This window comes from Neophocaena asiaeorientalis, unplaced genomic scaffold, assembly GCF_003031525.2.
Source record: "Neophocaena asiaeorientalis asiaeorientalis breed wild unplaced genomic scaffold, Neophocaena_asiaeorientalis_V1.1 scaffold45, whole genome shotgun sequence".
NCBI lineage: Eukaryota > Metazoa > Chordata > Mammalia > Artiodactyla > Phocoenidae > Neophocaena > Neophocaena asiaeorientalis.
This window is the reverse complement of record NW_020174642.1, coordinates 8,373,144-8,395,386: the sequence shown is the minus strand read 5'-3', so window position 1 is coordinate 8,395,386 and position 22,243 is coordinate 8,373,144. Positions and strand designations below refer to the sequence as shown.

Genomic DNA, 22,243 nt, shown 5'->3' with positions numbered 1-22,243 from the left:
CTGGAAGCCCTTCAAGGTCTACGCCTACTTTTCTGTACTCTTCCTTTGAAAGCAGGCAAAACATCTTCCCTAGTGCGGTGCCTTTTCCAGTCTCCATGATGATGTTAGTGCACCAAGTAGAATTCTTTCTGACAACAGCCTTTGAGCCATCATTTCTCCAAGGGGCCATGGGCCACTCCTGTTTGTACCCCTCATGTGTGTCTGACACAAGGAGACGGCTCAGTATATGTGGATGAAACGTCCTTAAACCTGCCTTACAGGACTGTCTTAGAAATACACACAATGAGCAGTGTGTATGTGTGTGTGGGGGGGGGGGGGAGGAAAATATATGGAGGATTAAAACCACACTGAAATTTTGAATGGCGTCATGAAGAGAGAAAAGTAGAGAAAGGCAACAGGGCAGGTCTGGAAGGCGGATAAAGAGGGAGGCAGGAGAGAGAAGGTGCACCCATCGGAGCTCTAACTAGGACCACGGGAGGCATCCCGGCTAGCGGCTGGAGCTGGGGAGGTAGCAGTTACCCTTTAGGCAAACCATAGGTCCCAATTAACCAGCATCCGTCCTTCTTGCAGTTAAGCGTTCAGCAAACTACAACCCATGTAAATTCCACTTACAACACTCATGCTAAGGACAGTTTTTGCGTTATAAAAAGAAAAAAAAAAAAGGAAGAAGGATATGCCACAGACACTGCATGTAGCTTGCAAAGCCTAAATCTTTTTTTTTTTTTTTTTTTTTTTTTTGCGGTACGCGGGTCTCTCACTGTTGTGGCCTCTCGCGTTGCGGAGCAACAGGCTCCGGACACGCAGGCTCAGCGGCCATGGCTCACGGGTGCAGCCGCTCCGCGGCATGTGGGATCTTCCCGGACCGGGGCACGAACACGTGTCCCCTGCATCGGCAGGCGGACTCCCGACCACTTGAGCCACCAGGGAAGCCCAAGCGTAAATCTTTAGGATCTGTCCCTTTACAGAAACAGTTTCCAGATCCCTAACTTGGGTCTTGCCACGATGGGAATTCAGGTTTGGATTTCTGTTGTGTCATCCATCGCAAAGCTGAGAGAAGAAGGAATCACCGCCACTCATGTAGCAGCCTCAGCTAATGCTGCGAAACAGCATGGCTCCAAGTGCACAACAGTGTGGTTATTTCCAAGTGAGACTCACAAACGTATTAACAGACCCTCTGATACACTTGACCTTGGGAGATAGCCCCGGAGCACAGATCAATGTCTAGCACACCTCCCGACCCACCTCAGCAACCCTTAGCCCCCGCAGAGAGGAGAAGTCGAGAGAGAAAGTGGAGACAAGGTCAAGCATTAAGGAGATTAGCTCCTAATGGATCAGAAGAGCACTGACTGGCCAGGTTTCTCTGACACTGATCCTCATGTGACGTCCGCAGCTGACCCTCACCCATGACTCCGCCCCTAGAACGTGAATGTTCAGTGACGCGGGGCAAAATTCCGTGTTGAATAACTGCTGAATTTTCAGACGCATCGGAGACGGAAGGTCAGAATTAGCGAAGGGTTTTACCACAGGGAGCTGGTGGGCTTCCTTCGGGTCCGGGATGCAGGCTGTGCATCATCCCTCGTCACATTCAGAGAGGCAGCTCTGATCTAGAAGGAGAGTTTCCTGTGTGCTGAGCTGGAGGCTGCGGCAAGGGGATGTGCTGAGGGCTTAAGGATAAAAGGCATCGGCGCACAATGGACACGTGAATAGAGGGGCCCACTGGCGCCCCGTGTGGCATCATCTGTGCCCTTCAAGGAGAGAGTCCACTGCACAGGGTCTGCCGGCCGAGCACCAAGATTGCCCGATACCCGAGCCTTCAACCGCCTGCTTCTGTAATAGTCGTTCTGCTCCAGCGTCCATTTAGAGACGCTGGAAATTAAGCCTAAATGGACCACTGCCCCCTTTCCTGTTCCTCATGCATGCTCCGTGTATTCCTGCCAGCTATCCTGGCATGTTCTGAAATATTCTGGAATTATTCTGGAATGGTTTGGAATGTCCTTCCCCCACCCCACCCCCCGCCGCATACTTCTGTCAGGTCTTTCCTCAGTTGCATCTTCTCAATGAGTCTTACCCTGACCCCCACCGCCATTTAAACGTCAGTCCCCACACCTGCTCAGGCACGCTTGGTCCCCTCCCTCCCTTCACACTCTCCTTTTTAGAAAATAGACTCTATACCGTCAGCATACCATATAATGTGCTGATTTATTTTGGTTAGGACCTATAGTTTTGGTCCCTCCCACAAAGGCAGGAATAGTCGTCTGTTTTGTTCACTGCTGTGTCCCAGACACCCAGAACAGCATTTGGCACATAACAGATGCTAAATAAATAACAGTTTAAATGAATAAGCTATTTATTTGATAAATAATCATTAAATGAATTCATCCTTTCCCCATCTAGGGGTCAACTGTTCTTGGTTTTATTTTGATTTTTGCTGAACTCTCTCTTGGTCCTAACCACTGGACTGCCAGGGAATTCCCCACACTGCTTCTGTCAGAGACGAGCTTGTGGTTGTAGATCATGAAGTTTTCCGTCAGTCCCTTTTTTTGCCCATTTTTGCCCATTCTCTGCCCAATTTTGGACCTGGCACACGGTAGGCCCTCAGTAAATTCCCCAGGAGGAATCAGATAGAAGTTTGGGAGTGCCTCCCACTGGGGTGGCTCATCACAGCCCCATAAGCAACTAAGCCCCAAGCCTCTGGGTGAAGCCAGGAGACCAATACACGGAGAGAATAATTTGCGGGCAGAGGGGAGTGTTGAGGCTTGAGTCTTGGCGTTCCTTCCCTGCTTGGAAAGGATAGAGGACCGTCTCGGGTTTGACAGTTAGGAAGGGTCTGTCATCCCTGTATTTTCAGCCAAACAGAATTAGTAGAAGTTGCCTTGCCTAGAAACAAAATTAGGAACTGCAAATTATAGTCTTCATTTATTATTCTTTTACAGACTGAATAGTTTTGGCTTCTGTAGAAATGCAGAAATTATGTATTTGGGAAAATCACATTCATCATTAATTCTTACCTCTAGCCTTCTCTTCCCACAGGAAAAATGCTAAATATTCTGCTTTAAAAAAAGAAGAAAAAACCATGCTTTCTATTTATAGTACAGCTTCAATTCAAGAGCATTAAATAAATGTTTAAATGTCAAATGTCAACACAATTTTCAAATTTAGTTAAATCAATGGAGGCCTAGTGGTTGATCTTTAATCATGTCAGCATTGGGAATTCAATCTGCCTTGGATTCTAAGTTTACAGAAATTGTCCTTCTGCAATGAGATGAGGATCCATGAAAAAAAATTACTGCTCAGGAGTTGTAAGGAAAGCACTAAAATTCTCAAAGCAGACTCATTTTTAATATCATTTTTAAAGGGTTTGTCTTATAATGTTTCAGAAACTTAGAGTAGAAATTTCAGCACCCAAACAGAAACTCTTCCTAATTATATTGGGCACCGTGCCATTGTGAGTATAGGGGTTACATTCTTTTAGTCTCTCACTGTCTTTAATATAGTTTCTATCACTTTATTTTTAAGAGAGGGGAGGTCTGAGTGCATTCACTTCAGAGACCAAACAGACTAATCAATGAATTACTAACAAATCACAGAAGTATTTATAGGCTAAGTAAAAAAGGTTTTGTGTTCTTACAAATAGTCATGTCTGTCCTGGAGTCAGGGACTGTCCCTCCATCACTACACGGGGACCTTCATAAAATACCAGACCAGACTGAAAAACCAAACTGTCCCCAGTTCACACTTTATGTTTTCTGATAGAATCAGGACATTTTTCAAACACTCTCCTAGTACCTTTGTTTATAATTATGAATATGTCTCAACGAGAAAATGAAGGCTGTGACTATTGCCTGCCATGCCCCTGAAAAGGCTGCAGCAAAGGCCAAAGGATGTGGAATGGATGGGGCCCCAACAGTGCCTTCGATTTCTAATGAGCAGATTCCTTGTTCAATGTGATTTAGCAAAATTAAATTAAAATAATCAAGCATCAGTATAGCCGTCAGACCTCAACATAATTTTTCAAGGATTTTAATGGATGAACCACAGGCTTCTCGCTGACCACAGAACTCTCGGTGTGTGAGAGAAATCTGTTCCACGTGCTTTCCTTGAATCTGTTATCGAAATGTTCCTGCATAAAGGGCTTGACGCTGTGAGCAGAAATGTGGTGCAGACGCAAAACAATGATCACAGTTAGCGGGATGCCAGCCTGTCCCTGGGTTACTGTTCCAGAAATTAGCTTCAGTGCTAGCCCAGCCTTTTCACCTGGACAATCGATAAATCCAAGAGGCTGCAGGACCCCTAGAAAACTAACTACCCTGTGTCCTGCTGGGGAGGGAGAAGTGTGCTCTGAGCTTCAGCATCCCAGCACTGCTTCACCCTTCAAAGCAAGGACTCTCTGGACTGGGTTCCTGAGGCCACACAGCTTCAAGTCTGTTGGGAAAAGAGGGAAAGACTGTCCCCAGGCTGAGGCGGGGGCTTGTGGGTACGGGCAGGAAACTGATGGAGGCAAAAGACAGGCTCCGATCTGCCCGGGGGCAGGTATGTCTAGGTTCCCCTGAGATATTGGGCCTGGCTGGGACATAGGGTGCGTGGAGGTGGGGTGTGCAGAACAGACACCTGCAGAGGAAGGCAGGACACAGAGAGGGGCAAAGTTAGTGTGAGGAGCGAGAAGATATAAGCGTGAGCTGGGCCCATGTCCCCTGGTCCGGGAAGATTCCACGTCCCGCGCGTGCGCGGAGAGGCTGGGCCCGTGAGCCATGGCCGCTGAGCCTGCGCGTCCGGAGCCTGTGCTCCGCAACGGGAGAGGCCGCAGCGGTGAGAGGCCCGCATACCAGAAAAAAAAAAAAAAGAGGTAAAGTGAAGACCAGAATTAATGTTTAGGAACAAAACTGACACCTGGGCCAGGCATAGATGCTGGTCTGCCGCAGGGTATCAGGGGCAGAGGCTATGTCCCCAGTGAGGAGAGAGACAGGGAAAGCAGAGAGCAGAGACATTGAGAATCGATTTCAGGGAGGGCTTCGCTAGACTGCGGATGCAGGGCGGGCAGAAGGGAGCAGCCTGCTGACCTGGCTCTTTCCCTGATTCTTGTAAACATTTCCAGCAGCTGAGCAGACGCCTCAGTACAATTCATACTTCTCAAATGTAATGAATCGTCTTTTCTGGAAATTCGGCTTCCTCTCTTGCACCCTCATGTTTCCATTCTCCCCCAGTCCCACCAGCCCCGACTGTGGCATTGACCCCCAACCTTTCTTCCTTCTTGTGGGGGAGCAGCCCTCAGGTTTTATTACTCTACTAAGTAACAATTCCAGCATCCACTGCTTCTCTCCCGTGGTCACTGTTTATCCCCAATCCACCCAGCGACGTTTCTCCTGCAGCCATCAGTGGTCTCGTAGAGCCCCGCAATGGGACCGGACTGCTGGCTGCGTCGCACACTATCCTCATCGGTCAAATGCCCCCCGCCGGTGGGTCAGTGCCCTCACGTGCAGGGCACACTCTTTTGCACAGGCCACTGCAACAATGCAAGCCTCTACTGCGTTCCTGGTGCCCTCTACTCTCCCCTGACTTTGCCCCTTAGGATTTTGGTGAAAAGAGAGACTATCAGGTTTGAACCTGCTCCGTGCAAGCAGCAAGCATACCTGTGTCTTCGCTCACCTTCCTTCCCTCCCCAGTAGGCTCCCCACCACCTCCCCTCCTGCTTCTGTCCTCTCGCTTCTCTGCTGGGACATTGTCCCTTGGAGCGTAACTTTTCTTTTGGCTGTTTCTCCAACTTGCCCCGTAAAAACACCCAGTGAGAATAAAAATCATCACTACTGCTTATGTGTTCTGAGCACACTGTTTTCATAACAATCCTGACATAAGTTGTATTGTCCCATTATACAGAGAAGGAAACTGAGGCACAGAAAAATGAAGTAACCTGGAAAAAAACACCCAGCTACTAAGCGAGGGAGCAAGAATTTGAACTCAGGCAGAAAGACTCAAACAGCCACCAGCTTAGCAACTGCACTGTGGTGTCACTCAAAACTTCTTTCTCTGAAAAACAGAAAACATGTTTCCCTTGCTCTCGCATCTCCCCTAAAATGACCCTTCTCTTTCCCCTTCCTCTCACTTCCAAACCCTTCAGGTTGGTTTCCGTTCGCCATTCCTGATTTCTCATCTCCAGTCCTCCTGGCATCTCCACATCCACAGAAATGGCCCTTTTGTAGCTCAGCAGGGATTGAAAAACTGTCCTTTGGACAATATGTGATCACCCAATGGGGTCTCTCCCTGCTGACCCCTGGGTTACTGTCTGCTTCCATTTCTCCGAAGACACTTGAGTATGTACTGTGTTGTATCCACATCTTCCTCTCTGTGTGCTCGGCCCGGTGTTCTGATTAGATTACAGACTCTTGCTGGAGAAGGATGTCTCCTCTCTCTAAGTTCCATGCTGTGTACGTAGTACAGGGTACGTCCCTAGTACCTAGTGGTTGACTGTCCCTGGGAGGTAAGTGGCCCCCCTGCAACCACTGGAAATAGTTTGGAGTGAGTTGCATGCTTTGTTTCACTCTTCCACTGTGTCTGTCCTCTGTGGCTGCAGCCCCAGGTTAATAAGAGTTTCCCATTGGAAAGTGTAGAGAACTAAAGCCATCAAAGAGACTCAGAAGCCTTTTTCTCTCTTCCCTAAGTAGTTCTGAGCGTCCTGAGGGGCCCCAATGCACGTCACTAAACAAAACTTCCAAAGGAAGGAGAGGGGTCTTCAGCAGCCACTATAGAGTTTTATCAAAGAAATATTGTTTTACAACTTCCTGTTTTACGGGTTTATTAACTTGAGAAGTTTATTCATCTAGTTGTCAAGGACAAGGTGAGGAAGAATACGACATCTATTTTTTCTAGGAGCGAGTGAGCACGAGGTAAACGTTGTATGCAGTGACTCTGCAAAATTGGTTTTCCCACTAAAGCTGCTGTGGCCTGTCTTCTGGGCCTGCGTATTACTGTGTGGGTTCCTATTCGCTCTGGAACCTGTCTCTAACCGGTCTGTGGGTTTTGGTCTTTACAGCTCCCGACGGCCCACCTCAGGAAGTTCGCCTGGAACCCATCTCATCCCAGAGCATCAGGGTCACCTGGAAGGTAAACTCAGCAAACACTTGTCTTCTTGGCACTTTTTCCATGGAGGGTGGAGAGTACTTCACTCATGTCGTTAAGTGTTATGATGCCAAGGCATCATGCCTTGTGATGACTTTTTTTGTGTGTGTGGTACGCGGGCCTCTCACTGCTGTGGCCTCTCCCGTTGCGGTGCATAGGCTCTGGACACACAGGCTCAGTGGCCATGGCTCACGGACCCAGCCGCTCCACGGCATGTGGTATCTTCCTGGACCGGGACACGAACCCGTGTCGCCTGCATCGGCAGGTGGACTCTCAACCACTGCGCCACCAGGGAAGCCCGTCTTTTTTTTTAATTTTTATTTTCTATTGGAGTATGGTTGATTTACAATGTTGTGTTAGTTTCAGGTGTACAGAAAATTTATGCATATGAAACTTTTATGTGGCAGAGTTAGATTAAAAGTCCTTTTATTAAAGTCCAGTATTTGTATCCACATTTGAATACATTTACAGCAACTTCTGTATCTACAGAGAGTGAAGTTTGGGGGCCTTATTTTTAGTCTTTGAATCGTGATTGTGTCCTAAGCGCTGCTCTCCACTCGCAAATCGGGAAACGGACGTGCATGACTGCACTTGTTCATTCATCCCAGTGGAAACTTTTCCTAACCGCTTTTCCTAAATGGCAAATCATGGTGTGGTAGACAGCCCACCAAGTGGCAGGGAGGACAGAGGTCCTTGCTGTGCCCCTAGCTAGCGGTGGCCTCACACACACCCAGGGAAGGGGGGCGGCGCTGGGCCAGCTGCCATCCCAGGCAGTGGTCCCTCCAGCATGGCCAGCAGATGCAGACTGGCTGCTGGTGAGCTGAGGGCTCATTGCCAGCCGCTGGGAGAGAAAGCGTGAGCCACAATGCAAACAAGCACGCCATTCAGCGTGCTGTTTCCTCCGGCAGACATGTTCTTCTTAGCAAAACTTTCTCGGTGAAGGAAACAGTGTTGATTGATTTTCTGGCCCAAGCTCATCACAAACCAGCACACTAGGCAGTGCTGCCCCAGAGATCTTGAAGTCACTGACGTGGTGGGTGAAACTGCTTGAGAATTAGTCACCCCCTTCATGTGGTCTTGGAGCCAACTGCCTTAGCCCAAATTCCATTTTATCTAGAATGCTGTTACTGGGTCAGAACGTCTGCAAAGTTGCACTTACTTTTCCACTTCTGGGTTTCTCTCATCACACATATTCTCTTCTTACCTCCTTCCTCACCATTTTTTCTGTGTTCTCACTCAGAGAGGAAGGTAAGAGCCACAGTGAGGTCTTCAAACTGCCCACCTCTTGGTCCCATTAAAAACCTCATTCGTTGTACCACTTGTTGGGTTTTTTCCTTCTAGCATCAGCTCTTTCATAAAATGACCAGCCTCTATAACAAAAAAAAAGGATTTTCAAAGTTGGGGTGGATATCGCCTTGGGTGTTAACACACAGTAGGGCAGCAAGCCCCTTTGTGCTGTCTTTTTACAGCCCGGCCACTGAGCTGTGATTCCAGCGGGCAACACACCGCAACTATTCAGCTGCTCAGACAGGGCAGGCCGAGCCAGGTGGGGAGGGGGCCATTCGTCTTTGTGAGCACATCCGCCAGCTGTGAGCATCACACATTGCGCGATAAAAGGCACTCAGCAAGCCACAGCTCCACACGCAGCCCAGCCACTGGGCAAGTGGAATGCTGACTCACTCTGTCTTGTGTTAAAGACTGGGAAGTTTCCTCCACCAGCCCTCCGCATTCTCTTGCCTTTTGCCGCTGAAAAGCTATTATGGTGGCCCCTAGAGCTTTCTGTATCCTGCAGGAGAGAGGTGTCTGTCCCCAGAGCTCTTACAACTAAAAATAGAAACTTCAGAGGCTTTAAAAGCCATTGCATCCTTTCTGTCTCCATAGAAAAGCAGCAGGAAAAGTCAGTAGGTTGCAGTTAAATTTCTTCTGGATGTCAAAAGGATGAACAAGTCGTGGGCTACTGAAAGGAGGCCTCACCTCCACTAGACTGTGAACTGGTTTTGCCGTCCTATTCACAGAACCGTGATTTCTCACAGGGTAGCAGGCTGCAGAAAAGGATGTGGGTACCACTGAGTGGAGTAGGGGCTGCCCGTAGATTAGCTGTCATTTCACACTGGCCTGATTGCGTCATGAAAGTGTGTCACTGATTCAACCAAACTGTATGCGAGTCTAGGTAATCCAAAGTATGATATGTTACATAAAATATGCCTTTATTTTATGGCGTTAAAGTCCCAGATTTACATTTTGTGTAAAGAGGCTAATAGGAAAGGAGGAGAAAGAAGTAAAGAAAGAGGAAGAAATTGTGTTAGCCCAAGGAGGGGGCCACACATCTGTCAGCCAGGATGGAAATATTGGGGGGACTGAGGCAGAAACTCATTGAGGGTCACAAGAAAACTCATCAGAAGTAAAAGATGCGCTCAGTAAAGAGACATGAGATAGAGGAAAGAACAGCTCCGGGCTTTGGGTGGGAATATAGCCATTTTAGACACTAAACCTCTTAAAGGTCAGGGGCAGCTTGGCGGACATTTCATAACATCAGAGACAGAAGTTAAATGTGTTTAATTATCCCTGTACAAGCAACACTTTTGTAACATACACCTTCTATTGAACGAAATTAACAACTTTTCCTGCTTAACTTGGTTATTTCTTTCACCAAAGTTTCGAGTGTTCAAATGTTCAAGTCCGCCAGAGGTGACACATGCCTTACTGGCTATAGACCAAACCCCAGAGGACAGCCCAGCCACCAGCATCAGGCTGCAGCATCCTGTCTCAGGTTTACCACCCTCTTCTCCCCCAGTTCTAGGGGACCCTGCTGTCCTCTTCTCTCAACTGTCATTGCTGCTCTCAATGTTTGTAGCATCCCCCCTCCACCCCCAACCTGTCCCGTCCTGCTTACTCAGTCCTCTGGTCCTGCCTGACTCCCTCGGTGAAGATGTGTAAATCTCCAAATTAATTTTTCGGCCCCTTGTGTTACCCATGATTCTGGGAGATAGCTCCATGAGATCCTGTCACACGCTTTCTACAGTCCATTTTGTCGCACCTCCTCTGCTGTTTTGTGAGCTCCTTGGAGGCAGGGAGGGTCTTATTTATCCTTGATCCTCGTGGCTGGCAGGTCTGTATGAAGGAATGAATGAATGAGTGCATATGTGAGTAACAGGTGCTTATGTCGCGCTAGCCTCTGAAGCACATGTCTTTCAGAAACTGCTGTGGAGAAGGCCCCCTAGCTTTTAGGATCTCCCAAAACCAGGCTGTAAGCTGGCGAGAGTCTAATTCATGCTACAGTACAATACTCCGGAGCACACAATGGTGGACCACTGTACCCACATTCAGTGTCCCAGATAGACCAGCCAATCTGCACGTGGGTTTCTATTCTAATTGATTGCAAAATAAATGGTAGTAATGATCCAGTAAAAGTGTGATACATTTTAGAGGAAATGGGCATCCGAACATCACTTAAATGTAAGCCCACAGAAAGATGCCCAAGAAACGGGACCATATTAACTTGTCTATATTATGGAAGATGAAGACTTAGAAAGGGCTTTTCCATAATTTTACATATTTTGAGTTACTTAAAGTTGCTAAGCAGTGCCTTCACAAGAACTCAAGAGATAAAGTAAGAGTTCTAAGTAAAATAAAAATTAGGTAAATGATAATAAAATTCACTTCCTAGCTCTCGTTCCACACCCCTTGAAAAACAGAAAGTTTGCACAAGCCTTTTGTATAAGTAAATACAATTTACTGCATGTTTTTGCTGGGCTTATTCAAAATCAGAAAGAATATTGAAGGCTACGGATTACTGATAACCACGTATTTAATCAAGTACCTGAAAACTGTAAAACTGAATTAGAATTCTTTGGTTTTTCAGAAAATTCAGATTTTAGTCTGTCGCCTAAGTATAAAAACACTGACAGAACAAACGAGTCTCTTTTGACAGTCCCTGTCACCTTCTCTTCTGGTCAGTCTCAGAATCAACTGATCCCATTTTATGCAAATTGAGGACAGTTTGAAGGCTATTTACATATGCTCATTAAATAAAACTTTCAGAGTTTGGAATATTTCATTACTATAGATATCGCAAAACATTTACCCAGAGAATGCAACTTAAGGCAGACTTTTTTTCCTATTGACGTAGATGTTTTGTTTTGTTTTGAATGAGAAATCTTTTAGAGCCATAGGCTATCCTGAAAATATGAAACTGTCCACTGCTTAAATATTGCATTGCTGAAAACAAACTGACTCCGGATAAAAATCCTGAGAATGATTTTGCCACTTTCCTGCCCTTCAGCATCATCCTCTCTGACTGAGATTTTATTTAGAATGAATAACATTGCAAAAGACACATGATTTCCATAAAATATGAACACTGGGTTTTTGGGGATTTAATTAAATTTTAGAAATCTGAAGGATACTTTTAACTAGAGCACCACACCTTCACAATCCCCAATAATTCCAAGTAATTGAGGCATCATTACAATCTAGTATATGTTTCAGAGAAGAGCTCTTACAATGGGAAAATGGCTTAGTCATTTAAAAACAAAACTGCCTTATTGCCAGTGATCTTCATAGCAATGATTTAATAAACGGCAGACGCCACTTGACTTCTACATCTAAATCCCTCTTCCTCCAGGGAAAGGAATACCCCACTGGAAAGGAGCACCTTCTAGCACTGGTATTTCCTGGCTGGGATTCCTGGGAAACCTGTCTTCCTGAGAAATTTGCTCTCTGCCAGGCTCCCTGCTCAATTCCTACATGCATTATACTGTTGGATCTGTGTGCTGGGTATACCCAGTTCTGTACAACCTCCTCGGGTTGCAGGGGTTTGCCCAAGATCTGAGGGCTCGTGACTGTCAAAGGACCCCTACCTACCTTGGCAATCTGACTTTGCCTGCCGGGCTTCGAAGCAATTGATGAGCTAAAGTACGTTGAATGACAATTTTGCACTTGTACATGGAAAGGTTCAACAGCTATTATTTCCTCTTCCAACTCCTTCCAGCCTCATGTTATAAATGTTACCCAACCCCACGAAGGTTAAAGAAAATAGGTAACCTGTACATTTTACCTGCTACCACTTTCTTTCCAAATTGTAAACTTAACCTTAGCATAACTGGTGTAGTAAGTCGACATCTTTCTTTCCTAAGTCAGTTGAAATTCAAAAGGGTTGCCTTGAAATTAATTTTACTTAATTTTTAAACTCTTGCTTAATCCTTAGGCTATGAAAAAATTACAAAATTTACATTTCTTTTATGAACTAATCAATTGGTTCTAGAGTTAGATTTTCTGCAGTTTTATTAAGAATCCTGACAAATAGATAAGGAACTGTCAGCCCTTCTCATATTAACAAGTCTTACCTCTTTCCCCTACAGTGAGAGAAGAAAAATCCAAACTGACTTCAGAACTTCTTGGTCATCCACAGGGAGTAGGATTATTCTCTCTTAACTTCTTACAGTTGACTAGACTGTAAGCTCTATGAGGGTAGAGGGCATATTTTGTTTGTTTGTTATATTCTCAGTAGAAGCGCAGTCAATATTTGTTAAATAAATACATGGACCACTCACTGTTCACCTTCATGTTAAAATATGCATATAAAGAGGGGGTACCTTTCCTTTGGAAACCTCTGGACACCTTAAAAAGCCCTACATGACTATATTACCATCTTACTTTTTTGCACATGTATAAAATATACAGATCCCTTTCATAAAACCATTCATTTCTTATTTGCTTCTTTGGAATATGTTCTGCCTCTCTCCGCACCTCTCCATCAGATTAGCCCTTTTGGGTTAGCAATGTAATTGGCCTTTTCCTAGGACCCCAGTTCTCTGTCCCAGAGCAGAGCTTCCAATCTGCCTGCTCTAAAGGTCCTGGCTGGCCTCCCAACGTAAGCAGGCAGTCCTCTTAGTTCCCAGCCTCAAAGGGCAGCAAGAAGATGCTGGCCAGCTTTCCAAAGGCTGCTGAGCCACCAAGAGTGTGTGATGCAGGCTCACACCTGGGCATTCTGGGAAGACAAGTTAGCTGAGACTCAGCCTAGAAAGGTTGTCTCCATTCCATCCCAGGGAAAAGGCTGGACCTCTCAGCTAATTCACCCTGACAAGACATAAATTTAACTTCAACTAAGGACTCAGAGCAAGGCCAACTCCATTCATCAGCCTGCAGTCCTTTCAGATGGTTTCTCCTGAAAGCTTCACATGGAGCCTTGATGAACCTGGCATAATACAAGATATCTGAGGACAGGCACTTTCCCTGTTCTGTTTTAAAACAGTTAGGTTATAAACAAGTTATGAACTGCAAGTAGCTATAGGCCAATAAAATGGACAACCTGGAAGAAACAGACAAATTCTTAGAAATGCACAACCTTCTGAGACTGAACCAGGAAGAAATAGAAAATATAAACAGACCAATCACAAGCACTGAAATTGAAACTGTGATTAGAAATCTTCCAACAAACAAAAGCCCAGGACCAGATGGATTCACAGGTGAATTCTATCAAAGATTTAGAGAAGAGCTAACACCTGTCCTTCTCAAACTTCCAAAATATAACATAGGGAAGAACACTCTCAAACTCATTCTACGAGGCCACCATCACCCTGATACCAAAACCACACAAAGATGTCACAAAAAAAAGAAAACTACAGGCCAATATCGCTGATGAACATAGATGCAAAAATCCTCAACAAAATACTAGCAAACAGAATCCAGCAGCACATTAAAAGGATCATACACCATGATCAAGTGGGGTTTATCCCAGGAATCCAAGGATTCTTCAATATATGCAAACCAATCAATGGGATACACCATATTAACAAATTGAAGGAGAAAAAACATATGATAATCTCAATAGATATAAAAAAAGCTTTCAACAAGATTCAACACCCATTTGTGATAAAAACTCTCCAGAAAGTAGGCATAGGGGGACTTACGTCAACATAATAAAGGCCATATATGACAAACCCACAGCCAACATCATTCTCAATGGTGAAAAACTTAAACCATTTCCTCTAAGATCAGGAACAAGACAGGGTTGTCCACTCTCAACACTATTATTCAACATAGTTTTGGAAGTTTTAGCCACAGCAATCAGAGAAGAAAAAGAAATAAAAGGAATCCAAATCAGAAAAGAAGAAGTAAAACTGCCACTGTTTGCTGATGACATGATACTATACATAGAGAATCCTAAGGATGCTACCAGAAAACTACTAGAGCTAATCAATGAATTGGGTAGAATAGCAGGATACAAAATTAAGGCACAGAAATCTCTTGCATTCCTATACGCTAATGATGAAAAATCTGAAAGAGGAATTAAGGAAACACTCCCATTTACCATTGCAACAAAAATAATAAAATACCTAGGAATATACCTACCTAAGGAGACAAAAGACCTGTATGCAGAAAACTATAAGACACTGATGAAAGAAATTAAAGATGATACAAACAGATGGAAAGATATACCATGTTCTTGGATTGGAAAACTCAACATTGTGAAAATGACTACCCAAAGCAATCTACAGATTCAATGCAATCCCTCTCAAACTACTAATGGCATTTTCTGCAGAGCTAGAACAAAAAAAATCACAATTTGTATGGAAACACAAAAGACCCTGAATAGCCAAAGTAATCTTGAGAAAGAAAAATGGAGCTGGAGGAATCAGGCTCCCTGAGTTCAAACTACACTACAAAGCTACAGTAATCAAGACACTATGGTACTGACACAAAAACCGAAATATAGATCAATGGAACACGATAGAAAGCCCAGAGATAAACCCACGCACATATGGTCACCTTATCTTTGATAAAGGAGACAAGAATATACAATGGAGAAAAGACAGCCTCTTCAGTAAGTGGTGCTGGGAAAACTAGACAGCTACATGTAAAAGAATGAAATTAGAACACTTCCTAACACAATACACAAAAATAAACTCAAAATGGATTAAAGTCCTAAACGTAAGGCCAGACACTATAAAACTCTTAGAGGAAAACATAGGCAGAGCACTCTATGATATAAATCACAGCAATATTCTTTTTGACCCACCTCCTAGAGAAATGGAAATAAAAACAAAAATAAACAAATGGGACCTAATGAAACTTAAAAGCTTTTGCACAGCAAAGGAAAACATAAACAAGACAGAAAGACAACCCTCAGAATGGAAGAAAATATTTGCAAACAAAACAACTGACAAAGGATTAATCCCCAAAATATACAAGCAGCTCATGCAGCTCAATATCAAAAATACAAACAACCCAATCCAAAAATGGGCAGAAGACCTAAATAGACATTTCTCCAAAGAAGATATACAGACCACCAACAAACACATGAAAGGATGCTCAACATCACTAATCATTAGAGAAATGCAAATGAAAACTACAATGTGGTATCCACTCACACAGGTCAGAATGGCCATCATCAAAAAATCTACAAACAATAAATTCTGGAGAGGATGTGGAGAAAAGGGGAACCCTCTTGCACTGCTGGTGGGAATGTAAATTGATACAGCCACTATGGAGAACTGTATGGAGGTTCCTTAAAAAAATAAAAATAAAATTACTATATGACCCAGCAATCCCACTACTGGGCATATACCCTGAGAAAACCATAATTCAAAGAGTCATGTACCACAATGTTCATTGAAGCACTATTTACAATAGCCAGGGCATGGAAGCAACCTACGTGTCCATTGACAGATGAATGGGTGAAGAAGATGTGGCACATATATACAATGGAACATTACTCAGCCATAAAAAGGAATGAAATTGAGTTATTTGTAGTGAGGTGGATGAACCTACAGTCTGTCATACAGAGTGAAGTAAGTCAGAAAGAGAAAAACAAATACCGTATGCTAACACATATATATGGAATCTAAAAAGAAAAAATGGTTCGGAAGAACCTAGGGGCGGGGCAGGGCAGGAATAAAGACACAGACGTAGAGAATAGCCTTGAGGATATGGGAGGGGAAAGGTTAAGCTGGGACAAAGTGAGAGAATGCCATTGACATATATACACTACCAAATGTAAAGTAGCTATTGGGAAGCAGTTGCATAGCACAGGGAGATCAGCTAGGTGCTTTGTGACCACCTAGAGGGGTGAGATAGGGAGGGTGGGAGGGAGATGCAAGAGGGAGGGCATGGGGGGATATATGTACAGGGATAGCTGATTCACTTTGTTATACAGCAGAAACTAACACAACATTGTAAAGCAATTATACTTCAATAAAGATGTTAAATAAATAAATAAACAAGTTATGAACTGTTAGGTTACAATAAGTTAGGAGGTGAGGATGGTATTTTTTCCTTGACTGATGGAACGTATTATCAGAAATGCAAACAAGAATAGTGAGTAGGAATCAAGAGGTTGGAACTAAAAGAGCATTTTGGACATTTACTGGTGACCAGCCATAGGTCTTTATTTAGTACATCAACATCACATTTATCAAGTGGATTGGCTTCTAAGGTTGGGACATTAAGGTAAAAATTGCTTATGGTCAGGATAATATTAAAATTTATTTAATTGTCTATTGACAATTACACTATGCATACTTTAGCCATGAAAACTTCGTGTCATACATTTATGAATATATAACACTTGCAGTGAAAATAAAGAGTATATGAAAAGTATAACTTGACAGTATTTCATTACATTGCATAAAGTAGGATTAGCATAATTTAAATGCATCTACAGCAAGTAAATTACATATAATACGGATACTCTGATACAGTACAGAAAGTGCTCGATTAGACTTCAACATAATTAGATATTACTCTCCCCTTTACATTTAGTAAAAATTATCTCGAGCAAGTAACTTGGTTTGTCATTGCTGAAGCTCGAATCCTTCCACTAGGTCCGATCTGAGTGTCCTTTTCATTAAGTCACAGACAAACAGTAGCCATCGTTAACAGCATAGCCTTGTCTGTACTCATCTCCCAGCACTGTCTTGACAGCCACGGAGGATGGAGACTGGGAGAGCATTTTAGGATATGAGTTTGGTTCAGTGAGTAACAGCCCCGATTCTTCTCTCTACCCTGGATGTTGGCCCCTCTGATGGCTCTGGACAGCCCAGTCCTTTCTGATAACAGATACCTCCCAGTAAATGTAAATATCATGAACTCTGCCCAGCCAAAAAATTAATCAATAAAATTTTTATTTTAAATAATCTAAATGATAGATGGATAGGTAGTAATTTTAATAAAAGTATTCAAAACACTGGCTCATATGTAGTTTTACTGGTTCTCATAAAATAGTAGACCTACTTTTCACAAAGAACAAATGAGAAGACCAAACTAAAGTGAATATGGCCTTCTGTATTATAAGTGAATTGAATGGCACCCGTTGAGTGAGTGGATAAATGAATATTCACTATTTAATGTGCTTAATTTTCTTCTTTTATTCATTTTTTATTGAAGTTGATTTACATTGTCTTAATTTCTGCTGTACAGCAGGGTGATTCAGTTATACATATATATGCTTTTTTAATATATTCTTTTCCATTATGATTTATCATAGGATATTGGATATAGTTCCCTATGCTATGCAGTAGGACCTTGTTGTTTATTCCTTCTATATATAATCATTTGAATCTGCTAATCCCAACTCCCAGTCCTTCCTTCCCCTTCACCCCCCTTGGCAACCACAAGTCCGTTCTCTATGTCTGTGAGTCTGTTTCTGTTTCACAGATAAATTCATTTGTGTTATATTTTAGGTTCCACATATAAGTGATATCATATGATATTCGTCTTTGTCTGACTTACTTCACTTAGTATGGTAATCTCTAGTTCCGTCCATGTTGCTGCAAATGGGATTATTCTGTTCTTTTTTATGGCTGAGTAATATTCCATTGTATAAATGTACCACATCTGCTTTATCTATTCATCTGTTGATGAACATTTAGGTTGCTTTCATGTCTTGGCTATTGTGAATAGTGCTGCTATGAACATGTATCTTTTTGAATTATAGCACATGTATCTTTTTGAATTATAGTTTTGACCAGATATATGCACAGGAGTGGGATTGCTGGATCATATGGTAGCTCTATTTTTAGTTTTCTGAGGAACCTCCATGCTGTTTTGCACAGTGGCTGCACCCACTTATGTTTCTACCAACAGTGTAGGAGGGTTCCCTTTTCTCCCTCTCTAGAATCTGTTGTTTGTAGACATTTTAATGATGGCCATTCTGACCAGTGTGAGGTGCTATCTCACTGTAGTTTCGATTTGCATTTCTCTAATAATTAGCAACGTTGAGCATGTGCCTGTTGGCCATCTGTATGTCTTCTTTAGAGAAATATGTATTTAGTTCTTCTGCCCATTTTTCGATTAGGTTGTTTGTTTTTTTTGTTGTTGTTGAGTTGTATGAGCTGCTTGTATATTTTGAAAATTAAGCCCTTGTTGGTCACATTGTTTGCAAATATTTTCTCCCATCCTGTAGGTTGTCTTTTCATTTCCCTTGCTGTTCAAAAACTTGTAAGTTTGATTAAGTCCCATTTGTTTATTTTTGCTTTTATTTCTATTGCCTTGGCAGACTGACCTAAGAAAACATTGCTGTGATTTATGTTGGAGAATATTTTGCCTATGTTCTCTTCTAGGAGTGTTATGGTGTCATGTCTTATGTTTAAGTCTTAAAGCCATTTTGAGTATTTTTGTATATGGTGTGAGGGTATGTTCTACCTTCATTGATTTACTAATGTGCTTAATTTTCTTAGAAAGCCATCATTAAGCCATCTTGCTGATGATATTTCCCATCTTATCAGAGAACTCAAATAGGGTAGATAAATTAGTAAATGGGGCACAGGTGTTAGAATGAAAAATCAAAGAATAAAAGGAAAACATCTGTCCAATATGGACATGTCTCCTAAGATAAGGGAAGAAATGTGATGTTACTTTTATCATTTAAAATAGGCTGGACCAAGTTCTTCTGGGTCTGTTGCAGGAAGAACTCCAGCCAGGAAAGCAGGAGTCAGCTGCCTTGGGAGACTTTGGGCATCTAATTTCCACATTCCATTTTCACGGTTACATGGGGTAGGACAGAAAAATACAACATATGCTTTCGGATTCATTTCACTAGTACAAATATATTTAATTTAATGCACTAAGATGTAACCAACTAACTCTATTTCTAGGTAACCTTCCACAGTTTTTTAAAGGTCAATCTCCTCTTCATATTAAAATTTTTGAAAACTGATTTTATATCCTTTCAGTTCCTGTGATGGAGTCCTTCCATTGGTACATTCTTTTGAAAATGTTGAGTCCAAACATAAATGTTTTTTGTGCTTTGAGGAATCACAGAAATACAGGAAATAGAATAATGCTACTTTTTAAAAGTATATTTTCATTCTCATTTTCCCTCCCTGTCACAATCTAAAGTGGGAATAAGCCCTGTCTTTATATAAATAACAGAAGAATTCTGGAGGCATGTTCTCAGTGACTCCTAGAAGTGAGAATTCGCAGAGAAGGAAAATACGACGCAGGGAAACTGTGGTGTCACTCCCGGGGGTCTGGAGAGAATCACTGGCTCTCCGCTCCTGGGAATGTGTCAGGCCCATCCCCCCACTTCAGACCAGAGCTTTCCTTGGGGGGGCCCCTTGTCCAAATGCTTCTAGCATGTTCCTGACAGGGCAGAGTAGCCTATTGGATGCTTTTCAATGTTCTTTTCCTCCATTACCCATTCATGAGTGTTGATGCCTTTAATTGAGGCCAAAGCCTTTCATTACCCAAGAACAGACAAGAGACTCTACTTAGCTCTGCAGGAGCAATGCCATCCTTTGCTTATGCTTAGGACCATCACTGAGGTATAGGTGGCAGGTACCATATCCCGGACCAAAGGTCCACGGTGGATGCAGGCATTCTTTGTCTTCTGATAGAACACAGGCTAGAACTTTGACATCCCAGCAGGGAGGGTCACTGACTCCCCTTTGGTCCAAACCCTGGGCTTTCTCCAACACCCCCTCTCTAGGAGGTGCTTCTCCTTCCACCGTTGATAATCTCCCCACATCCCTCCCTGCCTTCAACCTCCAGCCCACAGAGTGGATCTCACCCTGCAGGCGGCTCTGTCCACAACACTGTGTCCTACAGGGGTCTGCAACCTGTTCATGTCAAGGGCCAGAAAGCAAATAATCTAGACTCTGTGGGCAATGAGGTCTCTGTCACAGCCCCTCAACTCTGCCACTGTAGCTCAGAAGCAGACACGGCAGATACGCAGCTGGGTGGGTGCAGCTGGGCTCCAGTAGAACCTGACTCAGCCCCACTGACATTTGAAGCACGTATAATTTTCACATGTCACACACTATTCTTTGTCTTTTGATTTTTTGCAGTCATTTAAAAATATGTAAAAAATATGTACATTCTTCACTAAGAGCCATATAAAAACAAGTGGCTAAAGGACCTGGCCCCAGGACCACAGTTTGCCAACCATGTTTAATAAACCAAGATGATACCAAAAGAAGCAGCCACATACAATTGAAACTCGTCACAATAGCTGCCTGTTCATTGGTCCCCTGGGCAGAGATTTAAAGCACTATGGGACTCTTCCCTGCCTCTTGCACTAGCTTAGCAGATCTGGGTCAGATGTGGCCCCCTAAATCTCTGTGGCCTACTGATGGGTCCATCCGGCCCTCCATGGCCACTCTGCCATCCACGGGGGCACCCTTCCCTGCAGGGAAGTTCCTCTCGTCTGGATACCCCTGTCTGCATGGGGGAAGCCAAGTCCTTTGGGATCACTCAGCTGCCACTAAATAGCTGGGACCCCAGCCTTCATACTCACAGACTAGTACACACTGCCTCTTGGCATCAAAACCAAAACCCTGTTTTCCCTAAATTCCCGTTACCTGCAGGCTCAGAGGCACCGGACCAGCCTCCCAGAACCTCAGAGTCTCTAGGTGGATTCTTTCCTGGCTGGGCCTTGGCTACACCCCTTGTTGGCCCATGGAAACTTCCACAGCCCCCCTCCTCACCCCCTCCCTGCTCTTCCCCTGCTCTGAGCCCAGGGCACCTCCCTCTCCTTGTCACTTCTGATTGATTCCACTCCCAAGCTCTGGCACACTGAGCCATCACCCTTCTGGCAAAGTCTCTTTCTCAGAAGTCTTCTCTAGCTTCTCTGAGCTTCGGAAGCCACCGTGCCCTCCTTACCAGCTACCTGAGTTGGACGTAGGACCTTAAGAAGGATGCACAGCATCTAGAGGCCCTGATGTTAGGTGGGGGATGTCCCTAGAGACCTCAGAGCTGATAGGTAAACCCAATCCTAGTATGCATATGTTCTGTGAATTCCTTTGTTAAGGCGTCAGCAGAAACCACTGGATAAGCCTTTATGGCTGGTAAGAAATGCTCTATGTGGCTACCAGAGAATGGGGTTTGCAAAGGATGGAAAAATTCAAAAACGGAGGGTTTTAACAAGAGTAGCTACTCAACAAATGTTTGTTGGTGGGATGAATGAATGAATGAGTGAATGAAATGGGAGCTACCCTACAGTTTAGAAATTGAAAAAATGGCACCCTCTTGTACAGAAGTTAGCCTTAAGTTCATCCCACAATATTCTCCAAAATGTTTCTAAAATTCTGCATTTGTGTTCCAAGCCAATGCACACCCTTGGTCACCATCTCCTCCGCCAAGTCTGACTAGACTACGGTGACCATCCAGCTCCAATTCCAAGTTCTTGGCCTCTCCAGATAGTACACACTTCAAACACTTTGTCATTCATCGTAACTTAAGCGTGTCTCATCATCAGATCTCATGTCCACTTTTTATTTCACACCACGTGGCCCCTTGGCTCTTTACCTGTCCCTTGACGAACAATAGCATTGATGGGGGAGCCACATGGCTGCACGTATCCCTTGTAGGAGACCTACAATGCCGAGAATGAGCTTAGAGCCCCCGTGGAGGGCAGAGTGGCCGTGGAGGGCCAATCCAAGAAGAGAGACAGGAAGGAAAATGTGCTTTGAGGCAACGACGTAAGACTCCTCCTCTGTCTGCCATCTCTCCCTGAGAACCCATGGTCCATTCATCCAGAGAGGCTGTGGGCCCGTGAGCCATGGTCGCTAAGCCTGCGCGTCCGTCCGGAGCCTGTGCTCCGCAACGGGAGGGGCCGCAACATTGAGAGGCCCGTGTACCGCAAAACAGAGAGGCTGTGTCGTCCATCCACCGGGACTGGGGAGACCAAGCAGGG

The 22,243-nt window shown here is 44.0% G+C and overlaps 1 protein-coding gene across 1 annotated transcript in view; it reads left to right on the top strand.

Moving 5' to 3' along the window:
* DSCAM (DS cell adhesion molecule) overlaps positions 1–22,243 on the top strand; it is a 737,093-nt gene that overhangs the window by 600,324 nt on the left and 114,526 nt on the right. The window contains exon 17 of the mRNA XM_024758431.1: positions 7,025–7,095. Coding sequence (XP_024614199.1) covers positions 7,025–7,095 — 71 coding nt within the window. The remainder of the gene's footprint in view (positions 1–7,024; positions 7,096–22,243) is intronic.